The sequence below is a fragment of the Odocoileus virginianus genome, chromosome 17, assembly GCF_023699985.2.
Source record: "Odocoileus virginianus isolate 20LAN1187 ecotype Illinois chromosome 17, Ovbor_1.2, whole genome shotgun sequence".
In the NCBI taxonomy this organism is placed as follows: Eukaryota; Metazoa; Chordata; class Mammalia; order Artiodactyla; family Cervidae; genus Odocoileus; species Odocoileus virginianus.
The window spans coordinates 50,973,896-50,987,905 of record NC_069690.1 but is presented as its reverse complement, the minus strand read 5'-3'; the positions used below and the strand labels follow the sequence as shown (position 1 = coordinate 50,987,905).

At 59.3% G+C, this 14,010-nt stretch overlaps 2 protein-coding genes across 4 annotated transcripts in view; one reads left to right on the top strand and one right to left on the bottom strand.

Annotated features, from left to right (window-relative positions):
- Positions 1-13,338, top strand: part of PGS1 (phosphatidylglycerophosphate synthase 1) — a 36,463-nt gene extending 23,125 nt beyond the window's left edge. Inside the window, exons 8-11 of one of the 2 annotated variants that reach the window (XR_011492429.1) lie at positions 3,546-3,694; positions 8,158-8,286; positions 9,872-10,119; positions 12,774-13,338. Coding sequence is in view for 1 of the 2 variants with exons in the window: in XM_070479850.1 (XP_070335951.1) it covers positions 3,546-3,694; positions 8,158-8,277 (269 nt within the window). In the remaining variant the exon portion in view is untranslated. The remainder of the gene's footprint in view (positions 1-3,545; positions 3,695-8,157; positions 8,287-9,871; positions 10,120-12,773) is intronic. The other variant, XM_070479850.1, reaches the window with a different exon arrangement.
- DNAH17 (dynein axonemal heavy chain 17) overlaps positions 12,392-14,010 on the bottom strand; it is a 94,459-nt gene continuing 92,840 nt past the window's right edge. For both annotated transcript variants that reach the window (XM_070479847.1, XM_070479848.1), the window contains exons 80-81: positions 13,686-13,911; positions 12,392-12,866 (exon numbers count right to left, since the gene is read on the bottom strand). In XM_070479847.1, coding sequence (XP_070335948.1) covers positions 12,619-12,866; positions 13,686-13,911 — 474 coding nt within the window. In that variant the 3' untranslated portion in view covers positions 12,392-12,618. The remainder of the gene's footprint in view (positions 12,867-13,685; positions 13,912-14,010) is intronic.

Sequence of the window (14,010 nt, the reverse complement as noted above, 5' to 3'; positions counted from 1 at the left end):
TTCGTGGTGAGACCTGCTGTCCCGGGAGGCAGTGCTGAAGTTCAGCTCCCCCCTCCCCCAGCACTTTCTCCCCTCCCGCACCGTCATTCCTCTTGCAGAATCTCTCCCTGATCAGAGGTTCCGGGAATGCGGGATGGAGGGGTTGGGCCCGAAGGTCAGCCCCAGGATGAGGACCCGGGGCTTGATAACAAGTTTATGACTGGGCTGGGAGCGCTGTGTTTCCTGACAGTGAGTCCTGCCCAGCAGGCTCACCCTCTGTCCTCACCCCGACATCCTGAGTGGTAGCACAGGTCTGACCGGAGCTTCGGACGGTCAGGAGCTCAAGAGGGCCTCTCAGTTTCCCCTCCCCGCCTGAGTGTTTCCCAGCTGTCCTCAGGGCACAGACCCATAGCTCACGAGCCCCTGACTTGGTGAGCTTCAGTCCTGAAGGACTCTCGCTCGTGGCGGTGCCCGTGCCCTGGGCTGCCGGGGGCAGTGTGTGGTGTCCCCCCGACTTCACTTGCTGCACTGGCCCCGCTCGTCGCCGCGCACCAGTGGTGGCTGTCTCACCATTTATGTCTGCCTGTCTGCTTTTTGATGGAGAAAGATCGTGCAGATGAGACTGCAGGTGAAGTTGGTGGGGTGATCACAGGCCTTCCCAGAGCAGTTAATAGGTTAAAGGTGCACTATCTCTTAAATCCAAGCACTCACCTGGAGTCCACCTGGGCCAGAGAGAGAAGCTGGAGGAGGCAGAGGCGGAGGGAGGAGAGGAAGAGTGGAAACAAGGGTGTGTCACACATCACCAACCAGGGGGACAGCGCTCAGTGGGCCGGAGACTGACTCTTAGGGGAGTGCTGAAAAACACGATTTTCATCTTAAGCGGGGCCGAAAAGCTCCTTCAGGGGTCCGTGATGAAAACTCGTTGAGAAGCAGTGCTCTGTACCGGGGCGCTGTGGGCCAGGCCGAGTTGGGCTGTCTGCCTCTGGGGGCTGACCTGTACACTGCCGTGCGAGGGAGCGGTCCCTGCTTAGGCAGATGTTACAACTAGGGACATGCAAGACCAGGCCCCTGCCACCTTCCCTGCAGACCTGTGGTCCCGGAGCTTTGGAAGGACACAGGGTCCTGGTGGCAAGTGACCCTCATCAACCTTGTCGCGTGTCACCCGTGCAGCGGGGCCTCCCTTGTCCTGGCTCTCGCTGTCCCCTCTCTGAGCAGCTGGACAGGTAGTGCTGAGCAGACACAGTGTCTTTACGGGGCCGATCTTGGCATCAGAAGGGTTGGAGCAGGGGCTCCCCTGGCGGTCTAGCGGTCAAGACGCCGAGCTTCCACTGCAGGTGGCATGAGTTCAGTCCCTGGTTAGGGAACTACAGTCTCGTAAGCTGTGTGGCGCAGCCAAAAATTAGAAAATAGAATAGTGGAAATAGTAATGGCTGGTGGAGATGTTGCCTGTCCCACCCTGCTCCAGCCTTAAGGAGAGCTGGGGCAGGCAGACTGAGCCTCATCCAGGTGGAGAGCTTTGCCTGCAGAGGATGAGGCCTCTGGAGCGGGGCGCTGGGGCCGGCCTGCCCACCCCCGTGGTCTGGACGTGCGGTCAAGTGAGCCGCGTGGTTGCTCACATGCAGCGGCCCAGCGGGGCGGGGTGCAGTCGGTTGAGCGAGACCAACAGGCAGGCTAGTGGCTTTGATGTGGCCCCTGCGTGTGTGTGTGTGTTGGGGGGTGGCAGGCGTATTACAGGAACAGGCAGCTGAGCGTTGTCATTGCTTACCCAAGATGTTCTTGGAAATGCTCTTGTTCTGAGTGAGAGTTAGGAAACGGCCTTCTATTTTAGGAGCTTGGTGTGTATCACGCGTTGATTCGCTCATGGTACTCATGTGTGCCTCTGGGCCCTTCGGAAGGGTCCTGTTGGCAGAGGAGAGACCCACGGTGGTGGGAGGGCGTGAGGAGGCTGGCCCTGCGCCGGGCAGCCTGCAGCGGAGCCCACAACTCAGGCGGCCCCCCGGGTGTCCCAGGCTGGGTGTTCTTGGTACAGCGTGGAGGAAAAGATAGAGGGCAGGCCTGGTGCCCTGTAGGAGGACGGAAGTCTGGGGCCGCAGATGTCCTGGAGAGGTTTGGGGAACAGAAGTAGTTCTGATGGGGCTGGGATTGGGGAGGGGACGGAATGGGGTGCAGAGCAGGGGACCTGCATGTTGTCCATCTCAGGTGATGTTTAGGATTCTGCAAGAATCCATGGCTTTCGTTACAGAGCTGTGGCTGAGGTGTCGTCAGGCGATGGCGTGTTCCCAGGGTGGGGCTGAGGAAGGAGCTGCCCCTTGTGGCTGCTCACGCGCTCTGCTTTCCTCTGTCTCTGGTGTCAACTGGCTCATTTTCTAGCAAAAAAAAAAGGGGGGAGGGGAAGCTACATTCTCTGGGGCAGGACTGAGACACAGGGCCTCCAGGTTTTCTGCTGCACCGGCCTCCAGCGGATGTCACCCTTCTGGCCTGGAGCCCCTGAGCCCCCAGCAGGCGGACTTCCGGCGCTCTGGTGGGCTTCTCCGCGGTCAGCAGCGGGTGGGGGGAGGGTCCCGGGGCCAGCTCACCAGCATGTGGGTGCAGCTCGCCCACCCGAGCTCTGCTATCTGCCCCCCTGCCTTCTTAGAGGCCTGCCATGGATCCTCACCGCTCAGTCGGAGCCAGGCTCCACCTTCAAGATCTGGGACAAAACCCCAGAGGAGCCCAGACGGCCCGAGCTGTGACTTGAGGGTGCCGGGAGCTCCTCTTGGGGAAGTGCGCGGGGCTCACCCCCTCTTTGCTCTGGCAGGGGGTGGGGGACGACTGCCTCTGGGCTGCCTGGCCAGGTGACCTGTTCTTAAACCCAGTCAGGTGTCACCGCATCTGTAGGCTCAGGTGAAAGGGTCGCTGCTCCCCAGCCCAGGGCTCAGTCGGCCTGTTCAATGAGCAGCAGGTGTGACCTCCAGGCCTGTGGAAGGACGGGGAGGTGGGACGGTGACCCGGACGTGGCTGAGGCAGCGTGGAGAGTGGGAAATAAAGGCCCCATGCTGTCTGGGAGGGGTGACGGGGGTGTCCGGGGGCAGGGCGGGGTGAGAACAGAACCTGAGCACGGGCATCACTGGAGAAGCCCGCTTCTCACCCTGCGGGCCACGCTGTGCACCAGGTGGGTGCCCTGCAGACCCTGCTGGGCCTGTGCCTCCCGCGGCAGCCTTGTTCCCGGACCCTGTGGGCCTGCTTCTCCCCCAGGTCAGAGCGCGGGGCTGAGAGCAGGCCCCAGGGGAGCCAGTCCCCTTGTCCCGGGACCCCGCAGGCCTGCTTCTCCCCCAGGTCAGCGTGCGGGGCCAACAGCGGGCCCTGGGGGAGCCAGTCCCCATGTCCCGGGACCCCTCAGGCCTGCTTCTCCCCCAGGTCAGCGTGCAGGGCTGAGAGTGGGCCTCCGTGGAGTCTGTCCTCCACGGGAGCCTGTCCCCTTGCACCCGGGACACCACGAGCCTGCTTTCCCCCAGGTCCGTGTGGCGTGGAGAGGCTGTGGCGGCGGCCGTGCTCACTTCTGTCTGCACATTTCCTTCTCCCTGCAGGCCTCTGGCTGTACCTGGCAGGGAGCAGCCTGCCCTGTCTCACGTTGATTGGCTCTCCTAATTTCGGGTACCGGTCGGTTCACCGGGACCTGGAGGCCCAGATTGCCCTCGTAACGGAGAGCCGGGCCCTGCAGCAGCAGTTCCACCAGGTTGGTTGGGGTTGTGGGGCGGTGGGGGTGTAGTTGGGCACCTGGTTCCTGGGGCTGCCTCCTGCCACTGTCTCCTGCTGGGGCCCGAGGGTGGGAAAGAACTGGGGTCCTCTCAAGTGTGCCAGTGGCCGGTCCCGAGGGAGGCCTTCTGCACCCCTCTGCCTGCAGCCTGGGGCCTGGCCTGGTGGGCACTCTCCCCTGCATCTCGGGGCGCATTGTCTTTCCCTGCATGGGCAGAGAATGCTTTGTTCTCACGGGGATGTGAATACGGCGCTGGTCCCAACCTCTTCTGAGATGGCGGATCAGCTCCTGGGGTAGGAGCCAGGGTCACACGGGACCCGCGCCCAGGTCTGTTAGGGAGCAGCTTTGGGCGGCCTGGGTCACTTCTGATGAAGGCCCTCCCCCAGAGGTGCTTCAGAGTCAGGGGAGGGAGAGGCAGGAGGTGGGGTTGTCCCCCAGGCAGAAGGGGCACATGGGAGGCAGGGTCTCTGCAAGTGGAGCTGCGCCGTGGCCAGGGCTTGGACTGTCCGGGGCCCAGATGGCTGTGCCCTCGAGTCAGCACGATGATCCTTTTGCGCTGAGAACTTCGATTTTCTTTATTTTCCTTCAGGTTGTTTCACTGGGTAGTGATCTGGTTTGGGATTGACTCTGCAGGAGGTGGTGGAGGGACTGCTTAGAGGTGTGCCTGGCCAGGAGCGGGGTCCCGAGTGGTGCTTTGTAGGGGCTGGTGGTGGGCGGGCCCCGCGGAGGCTGGTGTGCCGCCTGCCCCCGCCTGTGTCAGGGGATGGCAGTGGGGCAGGGTGGGCCTGTTTCCAAGGTGTCTTGGAATTTCTGCGTGGTTTTTGTCACACTTGCAGTAGGATTTCTCTCCTTGCAGTTGTGAGAGGGGGTGTCAGGCATTTTTGAGAGCGAGAGGGCAGGGGCGGGGTGGTCCTGAGAGAGAACCTAATGCGCTTGGTCTGGCTCGGCGGGCATGTTGTGTAGTCCAGCGAGGACCTCCCACTCCCCTGGGAAGAGACTCCCCCACATGGCTCACAGGACCGCAGGCCTTTCTCCCGAGCTGGGGCGGCTGGAGAGTCAGCCACGGGGCACGGGACCCCCAGCCCCTCCTGCTGGCCCTAGGGGCCCTCGGTCAGGTGCGGGGTGGGCGGGTAGAGCGCCGGGCTCCTGGGGACAGGAAGGCAGCTCTGGTCCCCAGAGGGGCAGCGGTCTCGGCCTCCTTCCGCGATGGTGGTGTTCCCATTTAAAGTCAAGGATAAGTGCAGATGATTTCTTTCTGCGTCTGTGTGCGTCTTTGTGTTTGATCACCTGCAGCAGTGCTGGGGGACTTCTGGGAATGCAGGCACAGCACCTGTGCGTGTGAAGCCTGGGTGATCCTTTGGCTTCATGAATGCATGGCCTTTATGGCAAAGCCTCTCCAGGGGAGCTGCCAGCTTCCCTCCTGAGTCATGGAAGCATGGATAACACGCCCGGAGGCCAGCCCTCAGAAGTGCAGTGGCTGTGTTAAGCCTTTATCCTTGTGTTTGGGAATTACTCTTGCGAAATCCTTGGAGCCTTTGTTGATGGACGAGGAAACGGTAACTGCCTGGTTCCCTGGGATCTGCCTCCTGTGATCTGGGAATCTTGTCAGTGCCTGAGCGGGTCCTGGTGCCGGGAAGGGCCTCACCGGGGCCGAGGGGAAGTGGCAGCGGTCGGGCTCCGGGCGGCCAGTGGGAGACTCTAATCTGCTCAGCAGATCACAGATGCTATGGTCAGGCTTCCAGCAAACGCCCGCCGAGGTTCCAGCAGGGGCTGGCCAGCCTGAGGGCGCTGGGGCGAGAGGAGCGGGGCCTCTCCTGGACCTCCGCCCTGGCTTCTGAGAGCCGGGTTTCCCAGACAGTAGAGGGGTCAGGGTGTGCCTGGCCCCAGGACCAGGGCTTTGTAAGCCTGGGCTGATTTAGGGGAGCAAGTCTGTGCCCAGAGTCCTGGTGCTAGCCGCTCTCCCCCCACTCCCCGAGTAGGGGAACTGAACCCACATCCTGAATCTTGAGAAAAGTTGGGCCGCTTGTGGTCAGGAGCTGCTTCCCCAAATGACATATTTGGGATATTTTCTTTTTCTTCCCAAACCTGGGTCCCAGGGGCTTTTGTTGGTGGGAGGATGGCAGTCTGTGCCAGTGCAGCCCTTCCATTCTTTAGAGGCACGTGGACTTCTGTGCCTTTAACATGCAGAAAGGTATTTCTGGATAACTCCACCTATGTGCTTACACACCGGGACGACAGCCACCCTCTGGAGAGGCCCATGTGAGGTCTGATCCTGGGACTGCCCAGCCGCACAGCCTCCCCAGAGCCCAGAAAGTCCCTAAAACCCCACTGCCCGGGGCCCTGCCGTCAGAAGCCGCCTCTGGAGTCCTCCTGGGGTCCCAGGGAAGGGCCCTGTCCTGTCTCCCTGAGCACCGGCGTGGGGAGATATTTTTATCCAAATCCAAAGTCCCTCCCTTCAGTTAGTACGTACAGTAAAAACTGAAAGCTTCCTGGTTTTGTTCGGGGAGCACAGTTCACCACTTGTGACCTAGGGAAGCCTCCCTTGAACAGCATTGTGACCCCAAGCAGCTGACTTCCTTCTCCATCCCCATGCGGAGTCTGTGAGGAAACTTAAAGTGTTTCTGGTAATTTAATTGAGATCTTGGCTGCGTATTCATTGGAAAAACATAAAGCTGGAGCCGGGTCTGTGGAGACCGCCGCAAAGCAGTCCCTGGAGGCCAAGGCCGGCTCCTCCGTCAGGCCCGTCCAGCCGCGGTCAGTGGGCGGCACAGTCGGCTCAGACGCGAAGCGCCAGGGACCCTGGCCCCGGGGCCTGGCTCACAAGGGAGTGAGCACGCACGCTGTGCAGGAAGCCATGAAGTCGGGGCTAGATTTCCCCAGCCTTTGACGGGAAGAGGCGCGGACAGTCTGTCACGTTCTGATGGCGCCGTGTCCTCTGTGTCCCCCTCTCCCGTCCTCACTGGGTCACGGGTTGGCCAGGGACACAGCTTCCATTCCCGCCTCCCAGAGGAGAGTGTCTGGCTCCCAGCGGGTCGGAGGGCAGCACCCCGGCACCCCCCTGGGGCTCCTGGTGCCAACGTGGATGGAGCGTTGGCACAGCCAGTGCTAAGGAAGTCTCACTGGGGCATGGTAGTCAGGGTTTCGAAGATGGAGGGACACGAGACTCAGAAAGGGAAGTCACAGCTGCTGACTGCTGCCTCTGCCTCGGGAAAGCCTCGAGGGTGTCGTGTTTTAAAAGAGAGGCATTTTCTCCTCTCAAAGATTTTTCATTCACTCATTCATTGTTGGCTGCGCTGGGTCTTCGTGCTGGGTGCGGGCTTTCTGCAGTGTGCAAGCGGGAGCTGCTGTCCGCTGCTGTGGCTTCTCTCATTGTGGAGCACAGGTTCCAGGGCGTGGGCCTCGCTGCCGCGCGGCACGTGGAATCCTCCCAAACCAGGGGTCGAACCCACGGCCCCTGCACTGGCACGTGGATTCTTAGCTGCTGGGCCACTAGGGCAGTGCTCTTCTCAAACGCCATGTAAGACAAGGCTTATGTCAGCGTTTTTAAACTCATTTTTAAATATGAAAGTGATATTCTTTTACTTTAAAAATGGAGGAAAATTAGAAGACGCTCACCCTTTCGCCCAGAGATAGTCGTTGAAATTGTTGCGATCGTTCCTAGCCGGTCTTGGTCTGTGGGCTTATGGAGAGTGTCACTTGTCTTTTTTCTTTTTAATGAAGTTAGGACTGTGTTTGTTGTGTACATTAATTCCCATGCAGTGTCTTGCACTCAATCTGGTGTGCCTTCCCGTATCATTAAGTCGGTGTTTCTCCAGGGCAGGGTTAGCTTATGGTGAACGCTGGTGTGTCATCTGGGTTTATTATGTTTGATTAGTTGGTTGTTGGACATTTAGGTGATTTCCAGGTTTTCTCTATCATAAATGTTGGCATGATAAATGTGCGTATACAGAAATCTTAGTGCATAGTTATTTTCTTGGGATAAACTCTTGCAGGTGGAGCTTTTCAGGGCTTTCGATAACCTGTTGCCAAGTTGCTCTCCAGCTGGGGATCCGGTCCCCCCGCTTTCCATCAGCCGTGTCCGGGAATGCCTGTTCCCTCTGCCTTCGTCAGCAGGGGCTCATGACGTTACAACTTTCTGCCAGCTTGAGAGAAGAAAAACTGTCTTGTTTAAAAAAGGACCTTCATTATTTTAATTGTACTGCCTCATTAACGAGGGTGCGCTTTTAAATATTTCCTCCACCAGCTGTATTCCTTCAGCTCTAAATTGCCTGTCCCCCACGCATCTCGGTCTTCAAACTATAGACACCCTGGCTTCCTAGCTGTCCCCAGGGATGTTTCACAGGGACGACCTGCACCGGGGCCCCCGAGGAGCCCCAGGGCCGGCAGGCCGAGTGGCTGGTCCTGGAGCTGCCCCGTAACTCCTGGTTGTCCCTCTTCCCCAGGAGCAGGAGCAGCTCTACCGCAGGGCAGGTGTGGTGTCCTCTGCCACCTTTGAGCAGCCGAGCCGGCAGGTGAAGCTGTGGGTGAAGATGGTGACTCCGCTGATCAAGAACTTCTTCTGAGGATGGCAGGTACTGACCCGCGGTCACTCGGGGCCTTGGGCGGTCCTCTCCAGCTGGGGTCCCCTCCAGCTGGGGTCCCGGGGCCTCTGGCAGGGGCTCAGGAGCTCTCTGCTCTTTCCTTGATTACCTGCCCAGGGGTGTGTCATGGGTCATGGGTGGTTATCGAAGGCTTGGAAGCCTGGTGCTAACAAGGCGGCCCTTTCGCCCTCCATCGCGTCCCAGGGCCGTGGTGGGGTCAGCATGGTGGGGTGTGCCTGTTCTTGCTGTCCGTGGGGGCTGGAGGCAGCCTTGGGGCCAGGGCCTCATGGCTGCTGGACACCGGGGTAGATTCTGTGCCTGCTGCCTGTCGCTGAGCACGGGGTTCTTAAGGCAGCGGGGGCGGAGGGGCAGTGCTCGTGGGGACATCCGGGCTTGCTGCCTGGGCCGTGCAGGATGGATGGAGCCTCAGTCAGGCCTCGGGGCTGTGACCCCTCTCCCTGATGCTCCTGGGGTGCGCTGGCAGACTCACGGTGCTCTTGGTGACTGGCGGCAGGACTCACCAGTCCACCCAGGAGCCTGCCGAGAGCACCTGAGGACCCGGGCCACCAGCTGTGTCCCATGGGGACAAGAGGAAGCCTCGTATGGCCAGCCCTGTGGCTGCCGTCAGCGGTGGGGTCTCTCCTGATTGACCCTCTGGGTTCGGATCCCTTCAGACCCTGACCTGGCCCCAGGTGGATCAGTCTCCGGGGTGGGATGTTCTCAGTAGGACTCCGCTCGCCCAGCCCAGGCAGAGGGGCTTGTGGGGGAAGGAGAGCGAGGAGGTGGGAAGACAGGATGGAGGCTTGAGCGGCCGAGTGTGGTCCGAGTTGGCCCCGTGTGCGGCCTGGGACCACGGTTCTCTCCTCAGTCTCACTTTGAAAGGTTGTATTTTATCAGTTCATTTTTTTCTAATCATTTTAATTACTTTATGCTCTATTCGGATAACACGAAAATTCAGAGAGTAAAAAAGTACTAAAAGGCCGAGCTGCGTCTGCCTTTCCTTCCCCCCAGCCTGCCACTTCTCTTCTATCTGCTGCTGTTTCTCTACCCTGTGCTCCTCCCCTGCCCCCACGTCTCCGGGAGCAGATTTCAAAACCTCCCAGCCCACTCCGAACATCTTCAGGTGCTTGAACCTCATCCAGAGAGGAGGCCTCCCAGCCCCAGGGCTTGGCAGCTCACCCCTGGTGGGGGCGGGGCAGGAAGCTGGGGGTGGGGGGAGACAAATAGGGTTCCAGCCCTGCCTTGTCTCCCTCATGTGTCTCCCTGCCAAGGGCTGGCGGCTCCAGCGGTCACGTTCGCACGTGGGTCCTGGGAGGCTGGGGGCACCACGCCTGAGCCTGGAGTGGCCCCGGCCCCGCCCCGAGGCCCCGGCAGGTCTGCTGGTTCTCCGGGTGGGGAGTGGGTGGAGCTGCAGCCATGCTACCCCGGGGCAGCAGCATGCTAGTTAACACTGTCTGTCTTCAGACCAGAGATTAAATTGTCCTGTGGACATCAGAGGGAAGCCAAAGGAATGCTCCGGGCGCTGGGTTTCTGTTTGGAGGGAGGCTTTTGGTAAACAGCGTTCTCATTCCTGCAGATGCTGTGGGCCGGAGCGAGCCTGCGCCACGGCCGGGCTTGAGCAATAGGCGGCCTGCTCGCTTTGTGTCTGCCGCCTGCCTTCAGGACGGTCCTGGGGGATGGGGCTCCCCTCCCTCCCTGGAGCTCGCCCCAGCCTGGGCCCCTGCCCTTCTGCCCCCCGGGACTGCTGCCGTGCCCACGGCACTTTCAGATGCAGCACAGCGCTCGTCCCAGTCTGTCTCCCCGAGACTGGATTGCAGCTCCAAGGTGAATCATCTCACAGTTAGGAGAGAATTTTGTCATCGACCCACCGCGTGTAGTGTGGAATGAATGACTGTTTTATTTCAGGCTCTGGAGGCAAAATTAGAAAACGTCCCCATTCTGTGGTTATCACCAGGGATTAGGATGAGTTGTGTGGTGGCCACCGGCAGTTCTATGTTCTCCAGAGTGGTGGCTCTCCTGTCCCTCCAGCCTGGACACCAAGGGCTATAGTGACCCCTTCTGGCCAGCGGTGGCAGTTGCCTGGCATCCAGACTGGCCAGAACCCCTGCTTCCGAAGGGGTGTGGATCCTCCAGGTCCTAGGGTGGGAGGATTTGAGGGACATTTTTCCTTCTCCCTCTCAGCCCCACCAGACCCAGGATTGTTGTAAATCATTGGCCTCAGAGGTAGGCCTTCTAGGACTGCTTCTTCACCCATGGATTGAATGAGAATCCTTGGAAAAAAGTTTTTACAAAACTTCAGGATCAGGTTAAAGTTAGAAAACGAGGTCAGATATCCCTTGGTGGGGAGTGTGGGGTTGGCGGGGGACAGGTTCCTTTACTCTGCTTTTAAGTCAAGAGACACTGAGGGTCCAGCTCATGAGCCCCGCCCTCCGCCCCTCCAGGGGTCTGTTACCTGGAGCTTGTGGGTCCTGCTCCCTGCCTGCCTTGTCCCCTGCTCGTTGTCTGCACCCATCCCCTGGGTCAGCCTTAAGGGCAGCCCAGCTGCTTTTCTGAACTACGTGCATCAGCATGGCCATGCAGAGTCAGGCAGGTCTGGGACCTGCTGCTCTCGGTCCTGCTGAGGTCATTCTGGCTGCCGTTAGGGACACCGGCCCCCACCTGTCAGACGGGAGCCTTCCCAGAGCAGCTCCAGGAGCGAACCAGGGCCGCCACCTGCTCCCCTTGGAGCAGGAGCCCAGAGTGCAATGAGACGGGCCACCTCTCATCCCTTCCCTGCTGGCTCGTGGGCAGGCTGTGGGTGTCTGTGTGGGAAGGGCATGGGGTCACCTTTCCTGAACCTTGTCTCCTGTGCCAGAAACACTGGGGCTGGGGGCCCTGGCCTTCCTGGTGCCCACTGCCGTGGTCAGCCCGGGTCGCAGTGCCTGAGGGCACATGCACCTCAGGCTTTCTCGGCCGCTGAGCAGCCGGCCCTCTTCTGCTGACTTGGGGTCTGTTCTTCGTTTTCTGATTCCTAGATGGTGAGTGGGTTAGGTTGTGTGAAATTTTTCTATTTCTTGAGGTAGGCCTGTGTTGCTATGAACTCTTGGAAGTCTTAGAACTGGTTTTGCTACATCTCATCGATGTTGCAAAGTTGTGTTTTTATTTTCGTTGTCTCCAGGTATTTTCTGATCGCCTTCCTAGCACGTGATGCATTCTGGTGAACATTCCACATGTACTTAAAAAGAATGTACATTGTTTTTGGGTGGAATGTGCTCTAGTTATCTGGAAAGTCCAACTGGTCTGATGTGTCATTTGAGACCACTATTTCCTTATTGATACTCTGGGTGATCTGTCCATTGTTATAAACGGGTGTTAAAGTCCATTGCTATTAATTGTGTTATTGTCTGTTTCTTCCTTTGCATATGTTAATGTTTGCTTTATATGTTTAGGTACTTCTGTAATGAATGTTACATTATTATATGATGCCCTTGTTTGTCTATTATAGACTTTAAAGTCTGTTTTGGTGGTAACAAGTGGGAACTGGGGGGGAGAGGGGCAGGAGCTGAAAGTGAGGATGCTGCCCAGAACTGAGCATGTTTACTGTGACCTCCCAGGGCACATGCATGTGTTCAAAGTGGCCCCTCCAGTACCCAGCAATTTCAGAAAGCAGGCAGCTGACAGGGAAGCACTTGAGGTGCGTGGAAATGGCCCCCCTTTGGAACAGTTTGTTTTTCAGATTTCTGGGGCGGGGAGGAGGCATTACCACAACCGAGGGAGGTTTTCTTCAGAGAAGGAAGAATGCTTTAGGGAGCAGTGCCTGTGGAGGTAGCAGCTCCTGTTATACAGGAATGGAACGCCTCGGCCCCTTAGTGGTGGCTGTTCACATGTGGCATCAGGCCCCAGGGTGTGACTGCCTCCAGCTGTAACCCTGCAGGTCCCTGGTGGGGAAAGCTTAACCCAGCCGCCCCTCTAGGAAGTCAGGATTTGGGGGGTTGGTTCCTCGGATGTTCCTCCGGCTACTGGGAATCGGGGTCTAACCCACAGGCCTGTGCCGGGCCCCTGGTGGCCAGCAGGCGCCGAGCTGAAGGCCAGCTCAAGTGAATCAGACAAGCCTGGCTCAGTAGCCCATTGTTTTAATCCTGTCCACACCCCCTCTTCACGCTACCTTCCCCCCTCTGGTTAGTCCAGATGTGCGTGCTTATGAAGTGCCTCGATTATTTAGGAGAACAAAAAGCAGCCGTCAGTTCCTGTGAAAATAAATGACAGTTGCAAGGCTGGGTTCCCAACTGTGAATCTGGAGTTGTGATCAGGACCTGGCCCAGGGCAGCGTGGCCCTCTCTCCAGCTAGACCTGGAGGAGCAGTGCCACGGCCGCCAGGATCCACTTGGCTGCCTTCTCCTTGGTCTTCAAGTTGAAGGTCCAGACGTAGGTGGGGCCGCGGATGCGTGTTTTATACACGGGACACTCATAGATGTTCTTGGTCTCCATGCGGTCCACAGGGATGGCCTTGATGAAGATGACGGGCATGGCTGGCGTCAGCTCTTTCAGCCGCGCTTCGGCGATGACTCCGAGCTGGGTGTCCCAGCGAGCTCCTGCAGGGGTGGCACGCCCGAGGGTCAGGGTGGCCAGTGGTGAGGTGACTGGTGCCCGGCCTGGCTTGCACCCCGACCCCTGCCGAGATGGGCCAGGGCTGGACTGGCACCAGGATCGCCACACATAGGGCTGCGAGCAGAGGGCATGGTGGGGGCGTGTGTGTGTCGCTGAGAACGTTCGGGGCCGGCTCAGCCCTGAAGCCCTGGCGCTATTGTTTACATTCGTGGTGTTTTCAGAGCCTCGTGTGTCAGCCTTCTTGATTTCGGGGGCAGGAAACCATAACTCCAGCTCAAAGTGACCGATTAAAACTCCCCTCTCCCCTCCCCTGCGGCGTCTGTCCCGTGTCCATGCGCAGTATAAACGTGTATGCGCACATAGAACTGTTGTTGCCTTGAACCAGACTTATTTCTACTCACCCTATTTAATGACGCTGAGATTTCCTGTAATTCCACAATAAACATGGAGAACGTCTGCTGCTGTGCTTATCTCTGGGGATGTGGGCACGGGGTGGGGGTGACATCTGTCACAGGGGAGGGGCTGGCACTCAACTCAGAGCGGGCCTGTCCGGCCTCACTTGGTGCAGGACGGGGTGACGGGGGGCACAGAGTGAGTGCTGGCCTTGAGCCCCCCGTGGCTGCTGCGATCTGGCCACGTGATGGCCTCACACGGGGCTCCGAGGAGGTGGCCGGCCAGGCCGCCATGCCCTTGGGTCTGGGGTGGGCGGGGGACCTGGACAGAAGCCTCCGCCCTCAGAAGGCACACTTGTGCCAGGCCACATGGCCCCCCGCCCCTACTGCCTCCCCGCCTGCGCCAGCTACCTTCCATGAAGAGCCCGTAAACGTAGGAGCCCTCCCGGGGGGGTGCGGTCATGTCCTCCCGATTCTTCTTGGTCACCTCCACGGATAGACACATCTTGTCCAGCGGCCACTCGTTCTTCCTGGCCATGGACTGCATGATGGCCGTGAGGAAAGACTGGGGGTTGAAGAAGCCGGCCAGCCACACGGTGGTGGGCAGCGCGAAGTCCGTGGTCCAGGCCTCGAGCTCCTGGAGGAGACACAGGCGGGGCCGAGCTGGAGCCTCCCCACCTCCACAGAGCAGACGTGGGGCCTGGCCGCCTGCCCGGGCTGCCCTCTCACTGTCTGG